The 26,144-nt window shown below is 37.5% G+C and overlaps 1 protein-coding gene across 1 annotated transcript; it reads right to left on the bottom strand.

The window, feature by feature from the left end:
• Positions 1-3,977: 3,977 nt before the first annotated feature.
• LOC145784084 (uncharacterized) lies at positions 3,978-23,093 on the bottom strand. The gene is made up of 9 exons (XM_082595836.1): positions 22,825-23,093; positions 22,521-22,589; positions 19,981-20,022; positions 19,647-19,688; positions 19,315-19,356; positions 19,100-19,144; positions 12,436-12,604; positions 7,818-7,963; positions 3,978-4,179 (listed from the first exon to the last, which is right to left on the bottom strand). Exons 1-9 carry the CDS (start codon positions 23,054-23,056, stop codon positions 4,157-4,159), a joined length of 810 nt encoding a protein of 269 aa, XP_082451962.1. The 5' UTR covers positions 23,057-23,093; the 3' UTR covers positions 3,978-4,156.
• Between the last annotated feature and the right edge of the window lie 3,051 nt (positions 23,094-26,144).

Below are 26,144 nucleotides of genomic sequence, written 5' to 3'. Positions count from 1 at the left end.
GTTGCACTACAAAACTTTCTGCAATTTTGAAAAGAACCGCATGTTTCACGCGCTGCAAACTACCGCCCTGGTAGTGTCACCAGAATAAGGCAATCGCTGTGAGCCTTCGTATCCCCTTCTCTAGATATCCCTGCAAAAAAGGTTGAGAAACATTGCTTTATACCAACAGCACTCAGCAGACTGTGCTTCTTAATCTCAGTGGCTTAACCCTTTTTGTTCATTCAAGTAGTGGGTTTGTTTTATGGTAATGACTGACCAAATGACCCGTTATAATCTTTTACTATTATCCTGATTATGCCATAATCTAACCAACAGCTCAGTTACACAATGCATTGTTTTGACAATTGCATTTACTCTGCTTGTTTGTTTATTGGCAGCGGCGCAGAGCAGAAGCTAATCTGACTATCTGAGGTAGTGTTGCCAGACTCCAGTTTTCTCACAACACCATTTCAACCTCCAAATTAAACCATTTCACCTAGAGTTACACCAACGCCCTAAATTTTCTCCGATAAATACAGAAGTGTTAGAAAAGTATTGCGAATAACAAAAATTGCATAGCAAAGAACAAAAATCACACAATGACATGTACAACACAGTATGATATTTAGGTGGAGAAACTTAAAATAAAAATAGTTTTTTAATAAATTAACATTCAATTGTTCTTCCAATAAACACAGTGCAAATGTGCAAGAGCCAAAAAGTCATGTCTAGGACCTTAACATTTTGCATAAAGAATTTTATAATTAATTAATTGGTTGGTTTTGAATCTTTATTCTCGGTGACCAGCCTTGATAGAGGCCCTAGTCTTGACGCAGGCCCGGTCACCGAGATTGAAAGAGTGAAGTTTACGATTGTTGAATTATTATTGCGAGGGAATTATTCCATCCATTAGGTGCCGCTGAATGAGAGCAGTCCTTACAATGCATTGCTCAAGCGCACACCCCGAGAGTCGAACCAGCGCCGCTTGATCTTGAAGCTTCTTCGTTCACGAAGTCACGCGTTAACTATCGGGGCGGACAACTGAGCTATCGGGACGGACTACTCATGGTGTAGCATATAAAATTACAGTAGAATTCGCCTATAACGGCTTCGTTTATAACGTCAATTCGCCTATTACGTCACATTTCGCTCGGTCCCGGCAGAATTCCTATCTTTTACGTACATTGTAGTTCGGCTACAACAGCATCGCTTATAACGTCAATTCGCATGTAACAGCACCCTTTATTGGTCCCCAGACGTCTTTTGTTCGTTTATAACGTCACTTTAAGCCATCACCTTCACCACGAACGGTCAGTCTTTTAATCCAGTTAGCGCTGCTGCTTGTAAAATGTCTTCCCTTTATTTTGCTACGTCGTTCGCAGCAGGGACTTTTAATTAACTGAATTAACTTTTTTCCCGCGTGAAAAACTATCACGTGTAAAAAGCAGCTCTACACCTGACCTTTAAACAACTCAAAGCAACAGTTGTACGTACAGTACTGTATAAACTAATTAACATTTTTTTCCCCGCGTGAAAAACTATCACGTGGCATAGTTTTTCACAATCTTACGCAATAAAGAAAAGATAATGTCTGAGTTTGAAGCAGGATGCAATCCAAAACTAAAAAGAAAGCGAAAGCACAACTTTGAAAATGTCGATGATTAATCAAAAGACAGTTTTGGAATAGTTTGCGGTAGTTCGTCTATAACGTCAATTCGGCTATAACGTCAGTTTTTGCAAATCCCCTAGAGGTGCCGTTATAGGCGAATTCTACTGTAGTTGATAAACGTAGTTCAGCAATAAACAAACACTCATAACTCAGCAAACAAGCAAGACACCAAGACTCAAAGCAACTGGGCAAAACAATTTAGCCTACCTTTTTGATGATCTGCTTGGTAATTTGTTTTATATCTCTTTTCTTGCACCTATCCAAAGAATTCTTGCCACCTTGCTGTATAAGTTTGAGTTCACATACACGGTCTCAGCACACTTGCTGTTTGGTGGAGGCTCATTTTCAGGATCAATGTTATGCAAATTGTCGTAGGCTCTTCGTGGCTTGCTTGAGCCAAAATGATGCATTTTACAAACATGTTCATTTTGATCGTTGAAATGTTCAACAACGTTAGATTTTCAATAAAGCCTTGCACCATAGGAGACAACAGATTACCAAAATGATCTATTTGGTTTGGTTGGTTTGGTTTTGAATGTTTATCCTCAGACTGACAATGCCTTGATTGGTTATTCCTGGTAATTCCGCATACTTGTAGAGGCTCTTGACCCAGGGCCGGTCACCGAGACTGGCAGGGTGAAGTTTTCCGATTGTTGAAGTGTTGTTGCCGGGAAATTATTCCATTCACTAGGTGCCGCTGAAAGGAGAGCAGTCCTGAAATGCGTTGCTCAAGCGCACACTCCGAGAGTTGAACTTGCGCCGCGTGATCTTGAGCCGAGCGCGTAACCACTGAGCTAACCGGAAGGACACTATTTGGCTGATTGAGATCAACTGCTTGCATTCGCCACTTGAAATTTTGTTGTTCACGTCAAATTCGCTAAAACGACATGACACATTTTTGCTTCTTAGCACTTATACCATTGACGTAATGTTGAGTGGATTGGTTCAATGCAGGAGTGGTAATTGTGAGGATTTTTTTATCTGCTTTTACTAGGCCTAGGCCTATATTGCAAATCTTAAGCATTATGCTTGCCCAGTGGCTATTTGACTTTTATTGGATAGCTTACTAAACTAGGCCTACCATATTTTCATCATTCAAATCTAGAAGACACCTTAATTAGGCACTCTCTCAGCATATATCCAGAACTGGCGACTGAAACTCAGCGAAACCAAAACTGTGGCAGCAGTTTTCCACCTCCTCTATAATCGGGAAGCTGATCGTTCGTGAACTACACGTCCAGAACAACGGAAAATCTCTGTCCTTCTGCACCGAACCAAGATATCTTGGGGTGACACTGGACAGATCGCTCACATACCGCCATCATTTGGTGTCACTGCGCAAGAAACTGACATCTCGCGCTGCGCTACTCAAGCGCCTGGCAGGCTCTAGCTGAGGGGCGAGGGATGACACTTTGCGTATAGCAGCCTTAGCTCTTGTCTACTCTTCAGCAGAGCACTGTGCACCTGTTTGGTGCCGCAGTGCTCACTGCCATAACATCGACACTGCCATAAACAGCGCCCTGTGCACAGTGACCGGATGCCTGCGTCCCACACCATTGGACAATCTCCCCATTCTCGCTGGCATCCAACCCGCTGAGCTTCGTCGCGAAAAAGCCTCTGTCGCTCGGTCGACGGGCACTGGAGCCTAACCACCTTCTTCACCACAAGATCTCTGCTCTCCCAAAGGAGCACCCCTGTCGACTGAAATCAGGACACTCATTCGTGCCAGTCGCTCAACTTCTTATCAACGAAGCTGATGTGCAAGACATCTCTGCGGCTACTTGGGCGGACCATAAATGGAGTTCTGAATGGAAGTCAACCGCCACCAGACTCTATTCGTTCATCCCCGACGCCGACACACGCCCCATCGGTCTAACACTACCAAGACAGGCATGGGTGCGCCTCAACCGTCTCAACCGCCTCAACCGTGTGTACCTTGTGCGCTGACTAAGCAGTTCGTTACAAACCCGATCAGTTGTGTGTTTAGTTCCCAGTCAGATGCTTAATTCTATTCTCAGTTATGTGCTTTATTTTCAGTAAATATTTGTGTTTTAGATGCTTCACTTCTAAGTTAATTAAAGATTTCAATAAAGTAAAAGTTCGTCACAGTTTCTAATTTGATCACTTTCTTAATTAGTCAGTTTCCCAGTAAAGACACAAAATCATTTGATTTCGAGTTATTCCTGTTTTAAATTTTATTTTTGTGTGAAATTTATTTCAAACAAGTTTTTCTGAGAACAATGATTTTTTTAGCTGGCAAGTGATGATATTTTTGTTTCGGCTACGTTTGGAGACGTTGAAACGATATAAATATTACATTTTAGCTGGCAAGATGGTTTGGCTTCCAATCCAGATGCCATTATAGCGACGTCCACGTACCAATCAACTCCTCAGGTAAAATCTTCCTAGAATAATCAAGCAAGGCGCGAGCACAATCAATTACGCCAAGAGCCAACAAGCAGCTCTGTGGCCCTGTGTGAAGACAAACGAGCCTTCGGAACAATGACGTCATGTGATGTTAGTATTGATGGCTGTCAAATAACAAAATATATTTAACAAAAGTCGCTATGGTATAATAACAAGGGCATTGTGAAATTGGTTGAAATAATAACAATAACCACATTTCTGCAGCCTTCTAAGGCAAACTTGGGTAGAGAGGTTAAAACAGACATAGCTCAGTAACAGCACGACATTTACCATTATAACACAGACATAAAGTTTGTGCTTCTGTGTGCTTCACTCTTTGGATTTTGTTTTTTTTCAATTATCTCGTTTTGTGCTTTCGTCCATCTTGCGCAATCTGCTTAGATACTTTTCCTCTGAACTTTTCCTCCATCAAATACTTGATCCGTTGTGTTGTGTAGTCAATTTGTGTGGGAGCAGGATAGGAAGTTTTTCAATGTTTAAATTAAATAATATTTTTGATGTTAGACTGTGTTTCTCTGGTACTTTTTTGTGTAATATATAATAATTTTTTTAAAACGTTTGATAAGAATTATACGTATAGCCAAAAACGTTCGCTTTACTTTTGTATTATAATTTTAAATCTCGTATTGTTTCTGAGCTGTGTCTGTTTTAAGAAAGTGATTTTCAAACTTCTTTGGACTACGGCACACCAAAGAACTTCGAAATCTACTGCGGCATATTCACTTACTACGGAACTGTCTTTTAACTTTTTGATGGAAGCTGAAAAACTATAGACAGACAATCGATAACAACTTAATAACATTGAATTGCATAATTCAAAATTAATACAGAAATGAAATAGATACATAATTTCGAACGTTTTCGGCAAAACTTTCTGCCCTCTTCAGGAAAATATCTTAATTCATCTAAACAAAACAATTATTCGTGAAATGTTAATAATAAATGACTGAAATTCAATAAAACTGCACTGACCTGCGTACAAGCAACAACTGACGAACAAACACAAAAGGTGGTAGCAATCTGTCATAATTATGCGGGAGTGTGGTCATGAGACGAGATAGTGAGCGGACAACATAACATAAAATAAACGTAAGCTAATACAAATTCAACAAAAAAATGCCCCTCCAGCGAATAATTGTTTGTTGAGCCTGGGGTTGTGCTGCTTTATTTGGAGTGCCTCATGAATTTTAGTTTCAAACTCCGATTGACAGTTGCGAATTATTTTGAATGAATCTAATGTAAATTTGATGTTGGAACAAATACTGCAGTCATAAATGTGGTCTTTGATTGCACTGTGCTTATTGATGTCTGTTAAATTTAGGTGTTCCGTTGCTCTTGTTACCAAGTGTCTTGTGGACATACCTATGTATGTCATGTTCGTGTCACACAAACAAGTGAATTTGTAGACAATGTTGGAACGAAGAGACTGCGGAACGGGAGATTTCAGCGAAAAATATCTACTGATTTTAAAGGTTTTGTACAGAGGAACAATGTCGATATCAAATTTACACTTAAAGAGTTTAGATAGTTTTTTAGCATATACGAGAGATTCCTTTCCTAAGAAAGGTATGGATATAGAGTTTTGGAAATTTATGACGTCAGTATTCGGTGAAGATACTGAATTGAAACGTTGTAGAACCTTATCAAAAAACTGCCCGGGATATCCATTCGCACATAACATAGATTTAATTTTGGCGATTTCTATTTCTATTTAATTTTGGCGATTAGATTTGATTTTGGCGATTTTTAGATGAATTAAGATATTTTCCTGAAGAGGGCAGAAAGTTTTGCCGAAAACGTTCGAAATTATGTATCTATTTCATTTCTGTATTAATTTTGAATTATGCAATTCAATGTTATTAAGCTGAAAAACTATAAAACAATTACTAGCGTACTTTACTCAGTGATAATAGAAATCCCGAGTGAAATATCATCGATTGTTACGTGAAATATTTGTTGATTAATTGTTACAAAATAATGGTTGTCAACAAATCTACTAACGAATGACAACGTTGAATATGGAACGTTAATTATTCAACGTTGTTATTCGTTATTAGATTTGTTGATAATTATTTCGTAACAATGAGTCCTCACACGACGACGACGAGTCGACAAATGTTTCACGTAACAATCGATGATATTCCACTTGGGATTTCTATTGTCATTTAGTAAACTTCCCTAGCAATTTTTTAACCCTTAGAAGGTTAGGTTTGGGCTCTTGGAGTCTTGCTCAGTTTGGGAGGGGAGGGCTGTCGATTCTTCTTAATTGTCACAATTAATGTGCAGAGCCTCGCGACGGGCTGCTTTGTATCTCGATCGAACGTGCTGTTTTGATTGTAAAATTCTTATGCGATATGTTATTATCGGTGACTGACCTGAAGTAACCTTGATTGCGAAACCTTTGTTATGTAACGTGCTTCCAGAGCATCTGTAACATGCAAATCTGGAACGTTCTGTTGTTTTTCACAATTGCCAAATGTCGCTTGTTATGTCGTCATAAGGATGTTTACCAGTGGATCTATGATTGCGAAATCTTTATTACGTGACGTGTTTTTAGAACATACTACCTTACGTGCGAATCTAAAAGCTTCTGTTGATTGCTTTTCATGTTTTGCTAGGTGCAGGGTTTATGACGTCACAAAGATGTTTACGTGTAATGCAATTTGACAGAACAATGAGTTCTGTAACATTACGTAACCTTCTCGAAGTTACTAGACCAAACAACCTGCTATAAATTTTGGTTTAATTTGCGTAATTATCATTATAAGAAATTATTATTGTAGTGGTGGCAGTTGGTAATTGACGCAAAGATTATTGTTGATCGAGAGTTGAAGTTATTGAATACGAGTAAAGCAAAGTTGATGCTAATATAATTTCTGATTAAAATTAGAATCGTATGAGAAGCTGTGAGGGAATTACGTTAAACTCGATTAATAGTTGTAAGCGTTGGAATCTATTACTGTGGATCGCGTTACTATTACTTTGATTAGTTGCTGGAAGTGCTGAACCATTCGTTAAAGTCCTTCGAGAATTTTCATTATCATTTCACTAGTAGAACTATTCGACATTTAATTGAATGCTTTTCGGTAATGACCCATTAAACTACGTCATTGAATCTTTCCAAGTCTCTTTCCTTGTAAGAGATAGAAAGAAACTGTGACAGAAATTTCTTCAAAGTTTGGGATTCACCTTGTAAAATTATTCATGCTGAGCATATCCGAAAATTAAAACTATGTGAATTTTAGAACTGCTTATATACGTTGAAATGTTGAGGTGACTTATGACTTTTGGATTATTTTGCGATTTAAGAAATTTTCCCACATGGTGAGAACAAAAGTCCATTCATACAGCCAATTCCCTTCACGCTGTGAAACAGTTAAGATTAACGAGACATGTGTTAGGGTTAGGAAAATGGGTGGGAAAATTTTGAACAATAGAATATGAAATATTTCAGGTGATGTGCTGAAAAATGCCTTATATCTCTCAATTTATAACCTTTACTCACTCAAAATTTTAGCTCAATAGAGATGAATAAAAGTTATGAAAAGTCAAGAAATCTCGTAGTCACAGCCTCAGTGGTTTTAGAGATACAACTGTTGATACAAAACAGTCGAATTGACACCCGCCCAACCTTCAAAGGGTTAATTCCATTTTTTTTCACATAGAGGTCGGCCAGTGTACGAGCATCGGATGTTGAGGCTGCGTAGATTGGACAAGTACACAGACACGCAATCCTCGTCACCTAAAATGTTTCGGCCTGGTTTTCCTTCTCCCCACAAACCATCAGTTACAAGATCGCCATTGATCCATCTCCAAGTTCCTGCAAACTCGATGTCATTCATTCCAATCCATATGCGGTTTCTTGGGTTCAAACCGTCCACGATGAACCTGACAACACAGTGAACAAAGTATGAAAGCGATGAGGCAGATCACAAATAAAATAACCAACCACTGCTTTCAATGTTGCATGTCATTCAATTGTATTTTGTGATGTTAAACAGTTACTGTAGATAAGTAATTGCTTAATATAAAATATTTCCATGGCTTCAAAATCTTACAATCTTAGTTTAAAAAGGTCAAAAGTCAGTTCAAAACAAGATTTCAAAACCGTGCTAGGTCGTTTAATTATTCATTATACAAAAGTGAAACTGAAATTTCCTAATTAATGTGGTCATTAAAAAATCAAACCAGAAAATTTACAATCAAGTGAAAAAATTGTTACCAGTCTGAAGCCATATTAAAGGGGACTTGAAATGAAAAATTAAAATTTTTTTGGTGATTCTTTAGTGTTTAAGCATTATATTTTTCAAATTTTTTTTTTGATATACCTTTTTGTTTGAGAGATATAACCAAATGAAAATCGGCCACATGATGGCGCTATGTATCTTGTGACGTCATCGGCGGGCAGCCAAGTAAACAGCTTCACGCATTTGCCTTAGAAACGTCGCATAGGTCATTGTATATTGAGTAATAGAAGGTCAGCACAAACAAGATGCCAGAAACTAGACAAGGATTTCTCTTTGAACCAAAAAGACGGCGACTTGACAGCGAAGAACATCATTCTGATTCGTGGTCTGACAACATCAGTTCGGACAGCAGTCGGATGGAAAATTTGCATTGGTGTAGGCCTATGTGTGGTAATTGTGCCATCATGCCGACAATAATCGAAAGCGAGTATTGCCAGGAGAATGACTCTGTTTTAGCCAAAACCAACACAATCCGCCAATGCATAATTTAGGTCAGCAGCTTTGAAAATATGTGCCTGCTTCGTACTCATAGACCTGTACTTAGGTCGATCGAGTTTTGTGGGTACTGCATTAAACAGTGGCTTTCACATATCTTGAAAAATCAAACACAGAAGGAACCGCTTCAGGGATGAGCAGGTGTATGGGCTTGGTGCCTTATTGTAGCTCTGCCTGTAGATCACGTTGGTAATCGTTGGCCAGAAAATATTGCTGCACACACGGCAGTGCTTGTTTACAGGTGGGTCTTTGAGTTTCATTGCCGAGATTCACTTCTTCAGCTTGTCGTCATTATTTAGAGGTAAACGATGAAAGGATACCCCTTTGACGATGAGAACAATGGCGCATTGTATCCAACCCTCCATACGAGGAAGGAACAAAATGATGATGATGAATACAAAAAATAAAAAAATTGTTGAAAAACGTTTTATTTCAGAAAGATCTACAAATACAAAAGCCATGTATTTTCGTTGCAGTGCACCTTTAAAGTGCAACTGCACGATGACTTTGACCGCACTTTATCTGAAAGACCATGTTTCAATCTATAAATACCAACCCTGCCCTTACATTTTTAAGGCTATATTTATCTCAATAAAAATTATCAAAACTATGGTTTTCCACGCGCTTGTATTTTTAGCCACGTTTCTGTAATGGCGGATTGCATTGCGCAACACGCGGATTATGACGTCAGTTGGAGTCAGACTGAAGCGGCAATCGCTTTTGCAAGTCCTTTAGTTGTGTCTGTCCTAAAGCAGGGATGTCCAACGTTTTATTATAGTGGGCCCTGGGCCGCATGTCACTTGAAATAATTCAATGGCACGCAGAACCTATTAATTTTCAAGAAAAATGGGTACAATGGTATAAAGTAACAATTAAAAACCATTAATTTCATCCTTGAAAATGGGAACAAATAACACACACATAGAAAAAACAAAGAAATTATTTCTACAATATCTTTGAGATTGTTTTCCTGCTAAGATGTTATCAACATTTGCAATTTACATTAAAGGACGTTGTCTTGATTCTTAGGATGTTTGCTAAGTGTTTGTCGGTCAGTCTGTTTCTTTCTGCAGTTTTTTATGTTTATCATGGATGAAAATAACTGCTCGCAACAATATGTGCTGCCCAACATGCGCAATAACTTTCTGAACAAATTAACTAAAAGTGCGCTCAATCCATTGCAAACCATTTCCGATCAAAGAATATTTTGACGGAAGAAAAGATGAAACTGTTCAGATAGCATCAAGAACAGGTGACAAGATTTCTGTTCGCAAAGTAGGCATTCTTTTTAACATATTTCAACGCAATGTCTCAAAATTTATCAGGAAAAAGGTGAACAGTACGGCAATGATTTAAGGATATGCTTTGCTTTTTGGTCAGTCTTGCCACGTGTTCTTGATGCTATCTTAACAGTTTCACCTTTTCTTCGTCAAAGTATATTCCTTGATCGGAAATGGTTTGCGATGGATTGAGCGCACTTTTAACGTTTGCATTTCGTAGATGGTCTTTTTCTCTTCTAATTTTGTTTTTTATCAATTCATTGAGAAGTCAGTTTATGTAACAATTCCGTGTGCACAAGAAGAGCACTGCACTTGTTATGAGCAGTAGCGTAGCCAGGAATTTTGAAAGGGGGGGGGGGGGGTTGACGGCAAATTTCGCTTATCGCGACACCAGCGGCGGAGGGTCTGGGGGGCCTCCCACAGAAAATTTTGAAAAATTACTTTGCATTTGGTGAATTCTGAGAGTATTTTCAACAAAAATGTGGGTATGAATATTTTTGTAAAATGGTGCTGTGCGGTGGCATAGCAAAAGGATAAGTTCATGTTTTCTTCGGCGTTTATCGGAAATAAAGCTACAAGTCTTTATGTTTTCTTGTTGCTAATTCCAGGCTAAGATATTTGAATGTTTGGTAATGGCAAAACTCGCTGTTTGCAGTTTCGTTTAAAGTTAGGCAAACTTTGTTTTAGAGACATAAAGAGACTGAAAGCATCATTCTCAATATCGTGACTTCACACGTGTGCCAATGGGGGGGGGGGGGTTGCAACCCCCATAACCCTCCACCCCTTGGCTACGCCACTGGTTATGAGCAAAAACTTTAACTGGCTCGAAGAAGCTAGTTCCGAGGATTTTGATATATATGATTACATTCCGCCTATACACCCGTGAGCTAGTCTATTGCTGTCGCCGATGATTGGATGCAAACCGTCTCACAAACAAGTCTAAATCGATAGATTTCGATACAGAATGTTCAAAGGCCATAAGCACCAAGTTTGCCAGTCTTGGTTGTAACATGCTCCGTCTAGTGGGAGCGTCAACCCTTGTTAATACTGAGAATCCACACTCACAAACGGCAGTGCTAGATCTAAATGTAGCAATATCTGCTGCAAGGTTGAACACTTTACAGATCAGAAAACTAAAAACAAAATTTATTTACACTGATTGAAGAGATAAAATAAACACTGCTTAAAAGATTACGGGTTTATATGTTTGTATATTTAGTATATACAAATCTTAAATATATCAGCTAAAGCTGTGTGGGCTAATAAAGCTATAGCCTAAATATATGTTGTTTAATTGTTTTCTGTTTTTTTGTAACATTTTCTTTTTTTATTTTCCCTTTATATCTTAAATTTTTCTGAAGGTGTTGCGACCGTGCCAAATTTCTTTCAAATCAATAACTTACTTCGGTCTCAAGCACGTTTTAACGTTCGCGTTTTGTCGCTTCTACCCTTTTCTCGACCTTTGCTATGTTGACGTGTATTGTTTTGATATGATGGTCAGAAATAAAAACAACTGAACTGGTATGCGTTGTCTTCAAAAACCACTTGCTTTACCACTGCACATTTTGCGATTTATCACTGCACAAATTTGGTTTATCACTGCACAAATTGGTTATCACTGACCCTTAGAATTAGGTATGGTACCGAGAATAGCGACAGCTGATATCAAATAGCCTAATTTGTACCGGTTTGTAGGCCTGCTGGAAAACCATTCCCTCTTTGTTAGGTTATCATTCTTTCCCAAAACATTTTAATTTTGCACAGTTTCTGACAATTTTTCTACCAGTTGAGGTTTCCAAAGGAGGGGGTAGGGGGGGCGAAATTGTTCAATTATCTTAGCTGTTAACTAAACAAAATAATTGTAGTTAATTGGGCCTAGGTTGGAGCTCTGCAACGGGAAAGATGGGCAAAATCATTACGATTGTAGCTGTTGCTCGAGAATGTTGGGATTTTGCCAGCGGGGGAGAAACTGTTTTCAGGGGGGGGGGCGAGGCCACCCTGACCCCCGGCTGGCTACGGGCCTGCTTTATTGTAATATCATAATGGAATGACGTCGAGAAATTTCCTCCTTCTTAGGGTTAGGGTTTCTACTTTCTGATTAGTCAATTCCTTTTAACAGTGCCCAATAACAACAGGTTTTACTAGTATGTCATTGTATGTGTTAGGCTATAGTGGGCAAGGGGCAAGGGCATTTCACTAAATCTCATGGAGTACGAGTACAAACATATTAAGAAACTCTGTTTTAGTCGGTTTAGCCTAGTTACAAAAGTATTTTCAATGGAGTAAATTGATTTGTTAGTAATCTTACAACTCTTGCAAGCAGTGCTTATAGCCTTACCTTCTATTCTGAATAGTTTTGAAGCCGTAAACTGCTAAATCAGCTCCAATTTCTTGGCAAGATTGTCTGCTTGCTGTATAATTTTGAAAGTCAAGTAATAGTTTGTATTGGTATCGATTGGCCAGCCCAATCCATCCGTCATCTAATCTTGCAAATCCGTTTCGGATTGCTGAGAAAAGAATTTTATAATGTTTAGTTGAGATATTGATGTTGGATCCACCAGATCTTCTATCTTGCTTGTTGCTTATTTTAGTAGAGCCGGGTCGTAACCACCAAGGGCTCGATGCGGTCCTACTACCTCACAAACAAAACAAACCATAACAGCTTGAATGGTTTATTGATATTGTACGATTGAAATCATACGATAAGCGAAATTGAACTTCTATTTATTGGCTGCTTTGGTGAGAATAAAATATCTTCTTGGTAGTAAGAGAGCTCGGACTACAGCCTGCACTTAACCGTCCTGTAAATCCAAACTAGGAAATGGCACAATGTAAAAGCTTTCCATGCAGCATCTCATTCCAACAATTATTGAGGTCCAGTACGAAAGGACGCGGTTTTTCTTTACACAATTGCCGTAATAAGTGTAATGAAGAAGCGCTGATCTAATTTTTACATCTGCGTCATCATGCAGGTCACGCCATTGAAAATAAAGGAAAAATAACGTAAAAATAACGCAACACAAATCCCAGAAGGGGCAATCGAACCGATGGAACAATGTCTAATATTTGTTCAAAAGTTGTTGAAAGTTATTTGATTGTTTACAGCAGGGGTGGGAAACCTTTTTAACACAAGGGCCAGTTATGAAAATGTAATGCCTACAGGATGGCCGCATATCAAGTAAACACTAATTCATATTTTCAGCATATTTTCGAAATTGTATAAATCGAGATAAAAATTCTTCACGCAATACTGCCACTCTTCGAGCATAACCATCCTGGCTCTCATTACTGCCATTGAAGGAAAAATATTGTTTTCGAAGTAAATACTGCCTTTTAAAGTGGGAAAATGGTCAATTTTGTGTTCTCGCATACTAAAAAAATATCTAGAAGATGAAGGGCAGCACAAAAAAGTAGAAAAGGGCCGCATGTGGCCGGCGGGCCGCACGTTGCTCACCCCTGGTTTACAGCCTTTACTGGTATTCAACACGGTTCGATGCAGTTTATTTTTGTTTTGTTGGCGACACACAAAATTGTGCGTTGTGTTTTAAACCAATCAACCACCATCTGTCCTCTAGCTAGTATTTCTACTGACACCAACGGAGGCTACAGTCTATTATAAATTTTACAGTATATTGCAGTTTGCAAAGGAAGATGGTTGTTTTATTGCACACTCCGGTGGATTTGTTGGGAAATGCTTTTGCAGCCTTTACTTCATTGATCACTAACGCGAGTGCCCTGGCTTAAATAGTGGTCCTGGAGTCCCAATAAATAGTATTATTGCAATATTATGATATTTGTCAAGGGAGTTTGTCTTCGATTTATTTATTCAGAATAAATAAGCCGAGTATTGTTGGGTAGTGGGGAATTACACTGATATACATAACCGACGACTTGGTATAAGGAGAATGTTATATTTTTCCGCAGGTGGACTTTATCATCAATGCTGTACATGAACAAATTCGATTTCTTCGTCCAATCTACAACGATCAATCTTCCATCGTTCTTATTAAATTTACAAAACTCCTTTTGTACATGTTAAAACATACTTAATAACTTCCAGCCGACGACGTCATTATGTCTCTGACCAGGAAGTCAGCAGGAAGTCATTACAGAATGCTCGATTCCGCACTTGCAATATACGTGCCCGATAAATGTCATTTGGCTGTTTATAACAGTTCTAATGAAGACGCTAGAGGTACACCAAGAACGTCTACTCATTTCTTCGTTAGTGATCCTATCCATCCAGTTAAATTCCATCATTCTCCGTAAGAACCAAATTTCAGCACTGTTGATCTTCTTTTCTATCTGTGGGCATACAGCCTAGAATTCACAGCCATATAGCAGAACTGACCAAACGTACACCTGTAAAATTCTTATTCTAGTCTTCTGAGATAGATTGGCTATTTAGGTGAAAACTTATTTGGATTGTGCAATTCTTGATTTGATATTACCCCAGCATCGCCCATTCGAAGTAACTATGGAGCCAAGATCGTTGAAACTATTTACTTAAGGGATGGGTGTATTCTGCATCGTGATTGTGCATACAGAAATTATTTCCTTTGCTGAAATATTCTTCCATGAGGTTATTGTTCCTGTCAAGTTACCTAATAGAGCGAGAGCCAGGTCAATTTATTTGACTTTCTGGGTCAGTAAGGTTTGACAAGTGTTTCTAGACTGAAATTTTGTGTAGATTTCAAAAATAAACCTCTTACTTGCACTAGCCTGACTGTTTCTGTTATATTAAGCATTTTTCGAGATGATACTTGTCAATATCGCTATATCCGACTAAGGGTGCACCATTTGCCCCCGACCTTTAGCAAAAAGCCTGAACATTTTTTTTGCTGATGAGGTTATCTTAGAAAACAACTTTTGCAAAGTTTCATTTTGATTGGACAAAGTTTAACCCCCCCACCCGGCCATTTTCTAAGGGGACTAACAGCATTTTCTTTACATTATCGCCACTAGATCTAGCTTCTTACAAGATGCAACTGCATACTTACTTTGGAAACATACCCCTCTTCATTCTGCATAATTTAAAACAAAAATTATTTGAATTGGCCAATGGGAACCAGAAATATGGGCAGTTTTGTACTCTCCCTTAGCGCAATACTGCCTCTAGTGGCCAAAACATAACAACAATTATCTCCTTAAATGTTCATCCGATTGAAGCAAAACTGGTGTCTAACCCCCCATTTTCAAGGGTGGTGAGTTCATTTTTGCTTGTAGTTGTAAAGATTCTAGCCACTAGGTGGCAGAAAACCTGCTTTTTATAAGTTTAAGCTAACGTAACCGCTTGGACTTGACTTCAAATATGCAAAGTTTCAACAAATGCAACTCATTGAGATGTATATCATTGAAAACAAACAAAGAAAGAACCGTGCAACATCTTTTGTAATTGTGATTGATATTGTACAGCAATAACCTTACACGAATTTCACATCATAAAGGTCACACAGGTAATGAAACAGTAAACTCGCAGTTCGATTGTCAGATTCCATGACGCTGAATCTATTTTCCTATTTCTTTGCTTTGGTAATTTTTTTGGGGAATTCTCTACTACTTGTAAAATGTTTTGGTATCGTTCTTCCTTGAGAGCAGTCCCATGAAAATCCAGGACCAGTTTGACTCCTCGCTCTGCTGTGTCATTAACCACACTGATGTTATTCACAATTGTTTTTGCAATTTTGTAAGTCTCATTGTCATCCCAGCTTTCGATAAGTTCACTTAAAAATGCTGAGTCAATTTTCAAGATTTTAAAAAATGACCAAGAGTCTTCTCCAATATAGTCCTGGAGATCTCTGGATGTGTCTGCTGGGAGTTCAGGGAAACAAGGTTTTCCAAATCCAGAGCCAAACCTTTTTGTGCACATACCGTCATTTTTAACTAAGATCATTTTTTGTGCCATCAGTTCTTTGGTTGAAGTTTTCACACTCTGACTGAAAAAAGCCAACGGTACAAGCTCTTCTGTCAGATACCACATATGTTTTCCAAAACTTTTCAGAGCTACACTCACAATGGCACCATCAATTGTTTGATAATTAAGGAAGGAGTGAATGAACAGTTGGTCATATTTTGAAGCAGTTGATCTTCAGGAGCAGGTAGCCACGACCGGATATAACAAAATACAACAAATTTCACAAAGCGGCGAAGTTTCAACAATGACCTCTTCCAAAGATTTTTCCTGAACAATAACATCATTTATTCATAAGAATATGCTTGCAGTACGGTATCAAATGTTAGTCTAATACACAGATAAATTTGCATAAAGAGTAAGGTTGTTACACTTTCTTGTCTGTGCTGATTTAATGTTCGTTTGGTGTTGTTTGTCTAATTAAACAATTTCTTAATTAACCATAGACACTGGACAGTGCTGTTTCGACCTTTCGGGTCTCTTCAGCATGGTGAATATGACCTAGAAGCACAAATGCACAATTTCTTAATGTTGAAGGTCACTTACCTTTCATATTATCACATATTTTGGATCCCAATAAGTCCAGCTTTATAGCGTATCAGAGCTTAGACATCCACCGCGCTTTGTGCAAAGCACCAGATCTGTTAAATGATTTGAAAGTTTTTTTGTGTTATCATCAGCAAGGTAAAGAAAAGTTAATAGAACCAACTCCTTGTAGTCTCCTCTGCTAAATGGGTGTTCAAGAAGTCTGTTACATATTTCAACAATTTCTTCTCTTTTTTCAGCTAACTCATGTGAAATATCAAAGAAGTCAAAGTTTTTGTCTGCTACTGGAATGGCAGAGAAACATTTCTTAAGCCTTTGGAAAATAGTAAGTTCAGGACTCTTTGATGATTAAATTTGTAAAGTGTTTCAAACATGGGTCAACACAATCTCACCAATATGGTGACGACATGCAAACCAAAGCAAAGGTTTTGAAATAATCTTTTGCAAAGCCACACATGGAGCTGTTTTAGCTCCAGTGTTAGAGCTAGTGGTGTCAAACACCATTCCAGACAAGCTGCTTTTACAGTCCCATACCTTTATGAGCTCATTGGGTGCTTTGGCAATGAGCTCACCTACGGGGTCAGAAGATTTGTGTGGGATAGCTGGTACCCCTGGCAACTTCGTACCTCTACCCTCTGACAAAAGGATTGACAGTCTTTTTACATTCTCATTCCCTTCTAATGTATCCATAAGGTTACCATCCCAATGGAAGTTGGCAACTGATGGAGGTTTCCAGTTTCCTGCAATCCTTTCAGAGATTGTTTGAACTGCTTTAACCCGATATCTCTCAGTGGTAGTGTAACTTAAGTTTATTTTTGACATATCACCATCTGCTGTATCGATGACTGCATGCAACACAGCAGAAGCAGCAGAAGAAAATTGTTGAAACTTCGCCGCTTTGTGAAATTTGTTGTATTTTGTTATATCCTGTGGTGGCTAACTGCTCCTGAAAATCAACTGCTCCAAAATATGACCAACTGTTCATTCACTCCTTCCTTAATTATCAAGCAATTGATGGTGTCATTGCGGGTGTAGCTCTGAAAAGTTTTGGAAAACATATGTGGTATCTGACAGAAGAGCTTGTACCGTTGGCTTTTTTCAGTCAGAGTGTGAAAACTTCAACCAAAGAACTAATGGCACAAAAAATGATCTTAGTTAAAAATAACGGTGTTTGCACAAAAAGGTTTGGCTCTGGATTTGGAAAACCTTGTTTCCCTGAACTCCCAGCAGACACATCCAGGGATCTCCAGGACTATATTGGAGAAGACTCTTGGTCATTTTTTAAAATCTTGAAAATTGACTCAGCATTTTTAAGTGAACTTATCGAAAGCTGGGATGACAATGAGACTTACAAAATTGCAAAAACAATTGTGAATAACATCAGTGTGGTTAATGACACAGCAGAGCGAGGAGTCAAACTGGTCCTGGATTTTCATGGGACTGCTCTCAAGGAAGAACGATACCAAAACATTTTACAAGTAGTAGAGAATTCCCCAAAAAAATTACCAAAGCAAAGAAATAGGAAAATAGATTCAGCGTCATGGAATCTGACAATCTAATTGCGAGTTTACTGTTTCATTACCTGTGTGACCTTTATGATGTAAAGTTCGTGTAAGGTTATTGCTGTACAATATCAATCACAATTACAAAAGATGTTGCACGGTTCTTTCTTTGTTTGTTTTCAATGATATACATCTCAATGAGTTGCATTTGTTGAAACTTTGCATATTTGAAGTCAAGTCCAAGCGGTTACGTTAGCTTAAACTTATGAAAAGCAGGTTTTCTGCTACCTAGTGGCTAGAATCTTTAAAACTAGCAGTAAAAATGAACTCACCACCCTTGAAAATGGGGGGTTAGACACCAGTTTTGCTTCAATCAGATAAACATTTAAGGAGATAATTGTTGTTATGTTTTGGCCACTAGAGGCAGTATTGCGCTAAGGGAGAGTACAAAACTGCCCATATTTCTGATTCCCATTAGCCAATTCAGATAATTTTTGTTTTAAATTATGCAGAATGAAGAGGGGTATGTTTCCAAAGTAAGTATGCAGTTGTATCTTGTAAGCAGTTTTATCTAGTGGCGATAATGTGAAGAAAATGCTGTTAGTCCCCTTAGAAAATGGCCGGGTGGGGGGGGTTAAACTTTGTCCAATCAAAATGAAACTTTGCAAAAGTTGTTGTCTAAGATAACCTCATAAACAAAAAAATGTTCAGGCTTTTTGCTAAAGGTCGGGGGCAAATGGTGCACCCTTAGTCGGATATAGCGACATTGACAGGTATCATCTCGGAAAATGCTTAATATAACAAAAACGGTCAGGCTAGTGCAAGTAAGAGGTTTATTTTTGAAATTTACACAAAATTTCAGTCTAGAAACACTTGTCAAACCTTACTGACCCAGACAGTCAAATAAATCGACCTGGCTCCTGGTCTATAAGGTTCTCATGTTGCTGAATCATTATGTCGAGTAATATCAAAATATCAAGTATTAGAATGACTGAAGAAGTAGGCTTAATAACAGATATAAAGTCGAGTCTATTTGTGTTTACCTGTATATTGGGACACCAGTCTTCCTTCTAGAGCCGCTAGCTTGTCTGAAAAATAAATAAAACTGTTGCCATATTTAGACACAAAAGAAATGGAGTAATGCCAAAAAATCATCGAAGTTAAAATTAAAATATTTTAATCACTAATAATTTAAATTAAATTTTGATTAAATAATTTAAATAGTCTAATCAAAATTGAAATACAGACTTGCATTTACCTGAATTGTTAGTGAGTTGTTCATTGAGAGACGATATTGCATCTGAAACAGTGAATCAACAGTACGAATTCAATAATCATCACAATTATATTAACAATAGCAGATGAAAGTGTGCATAACAATTACATAGAAAATTTGGTTAATTAATCTTAAATTTTAAATTTAATAAAAATTGAAATACACATGTGAAGACAGGTCGATTACCCTTGTGGCAAGAATACGGTGCGATACTGATGAGCCCAGCCTCACGGGCGAAACACGTGTCTATCGCTGCCAATTCTTGCTACAAATCGGCTGCCCAGAAACTTATTGAAATACAGATTTGTATTTACCTGAATTGTTTGTGAGTTGTTTATTCAGAGACGATATTGCATCTGAAACAGTGAATCAACAACACGAATTCAATAATTATCACAATTATATTAACAATAGCAGATGAAAGTGTGCATCAACAATTACATACAAAAGTTTGGTTGATTTCTTTTGAATGGATGGTTCACCAAGTAGTTACTTTAATAACATTACTGTCAGAGTGCTTGAGCTGAGAACGGTAATTGAAAGTTAATACGCACACTGCAAGTTAATACATACACAGCAATAATGTCTTTTCACACAAAGTTTTTCATTGTTTTAAAAAAAAAGTTAAAATAAACAGTTTCTATTCACCTGATTGGTTGGTGAGTTGTTCCTGCAACGAAGATATTTCTTCTGAAACAATAACAACACGACATTAGTAAACACCACATTTGTATCAACAATAACAAAATGAAAGTGTGCATCAGCAGTCATCTATGTCTACCACTACAACCACAGTGCCGCTGCCAGAGTGCTCGAGTTGCAAACGGTGCCGAAGTGTCAGCATACCCGATAAATTGTAGCAATTCAAAGAAAAAAGTTTGGTAAGTTACTTTTACAATAATATTTCAGTTCTTTCATACCAACCCGGTCATGCGTACAGTTTTGCTACAAGGAAATGATTAGGTTTGCTGTTGTGGATAGTTTACTATGCATCAGTGCAGGGTTTCCCAAACTGTGGTCCGCGATGCTTACACAGGTGGTCCGTGGCGATATGACAAGAAACTAGAAAGTCACACATGTACGTTGTACAGCACGTACCCTGTCAAAGATAATTGCCGCAGTTCTTTACGACTGAAATGATTTCGAAAGCTTTTGCTATCCAGTATCGTAAATCTTACTTGTTGCACCTTCGTTGCCGTTAAAAAGTTGTTTACGAAATATTCTCGAATTCCTCAAAACAAAATCTGCCCGCCCCAATAGCTCAGTTGGTTAGCGCGTGACTTCTGAAAGGAAGAAGCATCAAGATCAAGCGGCGCTGGTTCGACTCTCGGGGTGTGCCCTTGAGCAACGTACGAAGGACTGCTCTCCATTCATCGGCATCTAATGGATGGAATAATTCCCCGGCAACAAGACTTCAACAATTGGAAACTTCACTCTGTCAATCTCGGTGACCGGGCCTGCGTCAGTGATTCAAAGCCTCTACAAGTATGCGAAACTGCCAGGATTAAGCTCTGCAAGAAGCTTTCCCAGTCCGAGGATAAAGATTCAATCAATCAAATAACAGCATTCATAAAGAAACTCAACATATGGAAAACAAGGATAAATGATAATGTTGTGGATATGTTTCCTGTTCTGTGTGACTACATTACCAACAAACCCTTAATTAATACAGAGTTGATTTTCTCTGATGCTACACAACATTACAAATTCCTTTCTGCACCCTTCAAGAAGTATAGCTTTGGTAGAGAGATACTTTTTGAATACCACAGACAGATAATCGATAACAGCTTTATAATTATGCAATTCAATCTTATAAAGCTGCTATCGATTATCTGTCTGTGGTATTTCAAGAAATAGCCTACTTTTTAAAAGAGACATATGAGAATTTTGATTGGATTTTAAACCCTTTTGTTGTTACAAAGACTGATCTGTCCGGAAGCGAAGTAGATGAATTAGCCGATACGTAGTTTCAATCAAACAGCTATTGCATCTTTCTGGTTGAGTGTTGTGGAGGAATATACATTGCTATCACCAAAGGCAACTAAAATTTTATTGCCTTTTGCACGACATACATGTGTGAGACAGCATTTTCAGCTCTTACCAACATGAAGACAAAAATAGGTCCAGACGTTCCGTGGACCCTGACTTACGAGTTTGCCTTTTACAAATAACTCCGAGAATTGATGACTTATGCAATCCCATCCGTCCCATTAATGATGTCAGTTTTTTTAAATAAACAAAATTTGGTTTTATTTATTTTTACTTTTGTATTGGGGTCCGTGAATAAACAGAATCACAAATAGTGGTCCGTAACCCAAAAAAAATTTGCAAAGCCCCTGCATTAGTGCATGTCCATTCTTCACTCATTACATAAAAAGCAAAATATTTAGTCACAACGTAACCAAAAAGTTTTGCAATTTAGGTTTTTAAATTCAAAATTAGGAATTAAGGAATGTGGAGATTTGAAAATTGATCATTGGTGTTTCAATACTTTACACAGGGATATCTAAAGAAGGGGATACGAAGGCTTTTAATACGTCTGACATTAGAAGGGCTTTTGTTTATCGTAAATAATCTCTGTTTACTGTAAAATAACAATTGGCACCAATAGTAATTTAATAAATCTTGTTATGATAACTTGCATTGCGCTATTAGCATCGGGCCTGGATACTCACTGCATGCTCATGGTTACTTTTTAATTCAACTACCCGTATACTTGCTTTACATCTAGCCTACCGCAAAGGCTTTGTTAAGAAAAACAGCTTATTGGTAACTATGCAACTGTCTTTTCAAACAAGTAGCCTATTCTTTAAATATGCTCTAAGTAACATTTGCTAACTGTCTTCTGTAGCTGGCTGTTACAGCTGCACCACAAAACTTTCTGCAACATTGAAAAGAGAGGCATGTTTCACGTGCTACAAACTACCGCCCTGGTAGTGTCATAAGAATAAGGCAATCGCTGTGAGCCTTCGCATCCCCTACTTTAGATATCCCTGACTTTACATCATACATTTGATGATAATAAATAGGACAACAATGCTTTTGTGACGTTCGTTTTTATTTTTGTTTTAACATTGAGATATTTTATTTGAAAGTGTTTTTGCAATAGAAAACGTTTTTTTTTTAATTACAAAAACTGTTAATAAATTTCAATCTTTAAATTAATAAGCTTATATCAATCAACTCACTTCCATTATTATTGTTTTTTTCACCTTTACATTTTGATTCCAGTCTTCTTTCCTGGTCCACCAACTTATCTGAAAGGTAAAGTTGATTGCTAACATTTGGGAAATGAAACGAACGGCCCATACTTGTTAACTCCTTTTATCTGTTGTTCATCACACAAACAATTTCTATCATCTAGAAAATAACTCGTTTAATAATAATAATAAAAATAATAACAAAAACATTAACTAGAACAGTTGACGTAACAATATGCAACTCAGCCAGCAAATCACTATTATTCAAACAAACACAAAAGCAACAATTTACCATTGACGATCTGCTCAGTGATTTGCTTTATCTCTTCTTTCTTGCACTCATCCAAAGAATTCTGTCCACCTTGCAGGATGTTTGAGTGCACATAGACGGTCTCAGAATACTTGTTGCTTGGTGGAGGTTCCTTATCAGGACCAAATGTTCTGCATAGAGTCGTCGGCTCTTCATGGCTTGCTGGAATTGAAAGGCAAAAAGCTAAAACTGCGCATTCCACAAATTTGTTCATTTTGATCGGAGAAATGTTCAACAACGTTAGATTTTCAATTATGACTTGTACCTTGAGATAACATATTGTCAAAATGATCTATCTGGTCGATTGCGGACAAAATATATCCGCGTTTCAATCCATGTATGAATTTAAAATTGCTTCATTTGCGTCACATCCGTTAAAAGCCATGAAGGTTATTTTGCTTCTTTTAATGATAATCACGATTGTCATGAGAAGCACTTAGGCCTACCGATGACGTAATGCTTCAGAAGATTGATTCAATGCATGTGTGGTAATCGTGGTGAGGTTTGAGTCTGCTTTCATTCCATTGCAAATCTTTGGCAATCACCTCACCTAATAGTTAAGCGGCAATAACAACTGCATCCTCATTCAATGTTATTTAACTGTATTGTACACTTATTAAACACTAATTTCAATTCATCTTTGTTTTGTTTTATTTTGGAAGCAAACCTGTTCTAACCTGCTGCTGCAGCAGCTGCTGCTGCTGCTGCTGCAAACCTGCTTTGATTTGTCAATTATTCGTTCATAGAATCACAACAACAACCAACTTTGGAAATGTTTTACTTCAACAAAAGCTTCTTTCCCTTCACTTTGTCTCGTTTGAAATTCAATCTAAGCAGTGGTGGATCTACAAAAAAATCGCTTTTAGATTATTGTTTGACCAACACATTGCACCACTGTGCGTCACACTCGTTATTTGGACAAAATCATTTAATCAAAATCTAGATTTCTGTAGAAGTTAGAGTTAGTCCATAGAAGCTTTAAGCTCAAGCAGTGCTGGTTCAACTTTCGGGGTGTGCGTTTGAGCAACCCATTAGAAGGACTGCACTCGATTTAGTGGCATCTAATTGATGAAAAAATTCCCCCGCAACAAGATTTCAATAATCGGAAACTTCACTCTGTCAATCTCGGTAACCGTCACTGTGACATCACTGCGTCAGTGATTCAAAGCCTCTACAAGTTTGTGAAACTACCAGGAATAACCTGCCATGCCTTTGTCTCTCCGAGTATAAAGATTCAAAAGAGACAAAAAAACAAAAACAAAAAATCTCTTGGTTTAAAACTGTTTAAAACTTTATTTGACCAAAGTCATTTAATCACAAATTAGATTTCTGTAGAAGTTAGAGTTAGCCAACATGGTTTGGTTTAAAACTGTCTTGATTTAAAACTGTCTCAAACCATTTCCTTTACAAACACAGAAGTAATTCACAAATTTATTTTTAACGAAATTTACATCAAATTTTAATTTACATCCAAGCAAAATTTAAAACTCCTTCCGAAGTGTCCCCGCCTTTCTCTATAGCAGGGGTGGGCAACCTTTTTAACACAAGTGTACCCACCTTTCTCTATAGTACGCATGATTTACGTATTTCACTTCATGCTTCCATTAACACAGGAGGTGCTGTAGGTTAGTTTAAAAGTCAACTCTTTACGTTAATAACAAACCGAACTGAATTACTAGTGATGGTCAGATCACTCGACATGCGACAACTCAGCAAGTGACTCATTACCAGTTGGGTAAGCAAAAAGCAATGTGTTTACTTTGGAACCTAGAAATAATTTTGTTATTTTGGACCTGTACAAATTTTTTTATCATCCAAGTCTAAAAACAAACGAGCTTTCATTTAACAAACTTAGTTATTGCAACGATCTTCACAAAAGCAGTTTGTAGAAGTACGGTTTTGCCTTGAGTGGAAGAATAAATAAACTGCAGACGACAATGAGACAATACACAACTATTGAATGAATACATAAAATTTGCTTTATGAATGTAAGTTTGAAAAAAAGACATTTTTTTAATCAAAAATAGAAAAATCCTTCTTTCTTCATTATAACGATTTGAAGTTAACAGAATCAAGACAAACGAATTTCGGCCAACAGGAAATTTTGTTTTTGGATTTGTGAATCAAATGACCATCTGCGAACATTGACCAGTCAAAAAACATACAGTTCAAGGGAAAGTGTGAGTTTAAAAACTTTCAAGTAATTTATTAAGTTTAGATTAATTACACATTTAACTTAAATTAGTTAGGTATTAAAATTAATCAACTAAGATAATCAATCCAATCAAAAATAATGAATCCAAACTGTAGCCTAGATAAACTGTTCATAGCATTGAAGATGAAAACAGTTTAGTTATTTAAACTTTTTCTGAGCATGAGTTCAGTGCCTACATTTTGAGCTCTTTTTCGATTAGGTTCAGGGGCGGCTCGCTAGTGTGTGCTGCGGTGCTGCAGCAGTGCAGCACTCCCACAAAAGATTTCACGAAAAGTTTCTCAAATATCTTAGCGTTTCTTCTGCCCAAAATGTAGTTTATGTTTTCTGTTCACAAAATTGCTGACTGTGTAAATTATATTTGGCAACTCTGCGTGCTATGAAATATTTTGCACAAGGTTACAATAAAAGAAACACTGGATCGTGACGTCAACAAGCCGCGTGTTTTCTTGAGTTGCCAATACAAACTAATAGCAAAAGCTTGTGCTGTGTCACAAACAGCACAATTCAGGGTTGCCAGGTGGCATTTTTTATGTTGTTTGGCATGAAAAAATCCTGTTTGGCATTTTTTCAAAATTTGGCAGTTTTTTAGCCTTTTTGTTGTTTTTTTGTCCAAAAAGTTTTGTTTGGCATTTTTTAATCTGGCCTTTTAACCCTTTGACCGCCAGCACTCATATTTGAGTGCAAGTCTAAAAACCACAACATCTTGCAAACGGTGGCATCGTTGAAGCTCATTGACCTTTTAAATCAAAGATAAAGCAATGGAGAAGTAAAATATATATTAAAAAAATATGGTTTGTACTTAGACTTTTTGAGATTTTTACTGCCAAACTTGGACAAAAATTTTTGCTTGGATTTTCTGCGCTCGCTTCAAACGAGAGAGCGTTACCGTCGCGCTAGAAACTGTTTTTTTCAGTGTTGCCGATAATATTTCAAACATTTTTATAAGTTTCAACACCAAAAGAGCTGAAAATTTAGCTTTTATTTGGGGTTGAAGTGAGAAAAGTATGAAAAAAAATGCAGATAACTTTGCGAGGTCAAAAATTAATTAATATAACTGTATAAAATAATCTTTTTACATTTTTGAAAA

This window comes from Aplidium turbinatum, chromosome 15, assembly GCF_918807975.1.
Source record: "Aplidium turbinatum chromosome 15, kaAplTurb1.1, whole genome shotgun sequence".
Taxonomy (NCBI): Eukaryota; Metazoa; Chordata; class Ascidiacea; order Aplousobranchia; family Polyclinidae; genus Aplidium; species Aplidium turbinatum.
The sequence above is the reverse complement of the archived record's forward strand: the minus strand, read 5'-3'. Positions and strand labels throughout refer to the sequence as shown.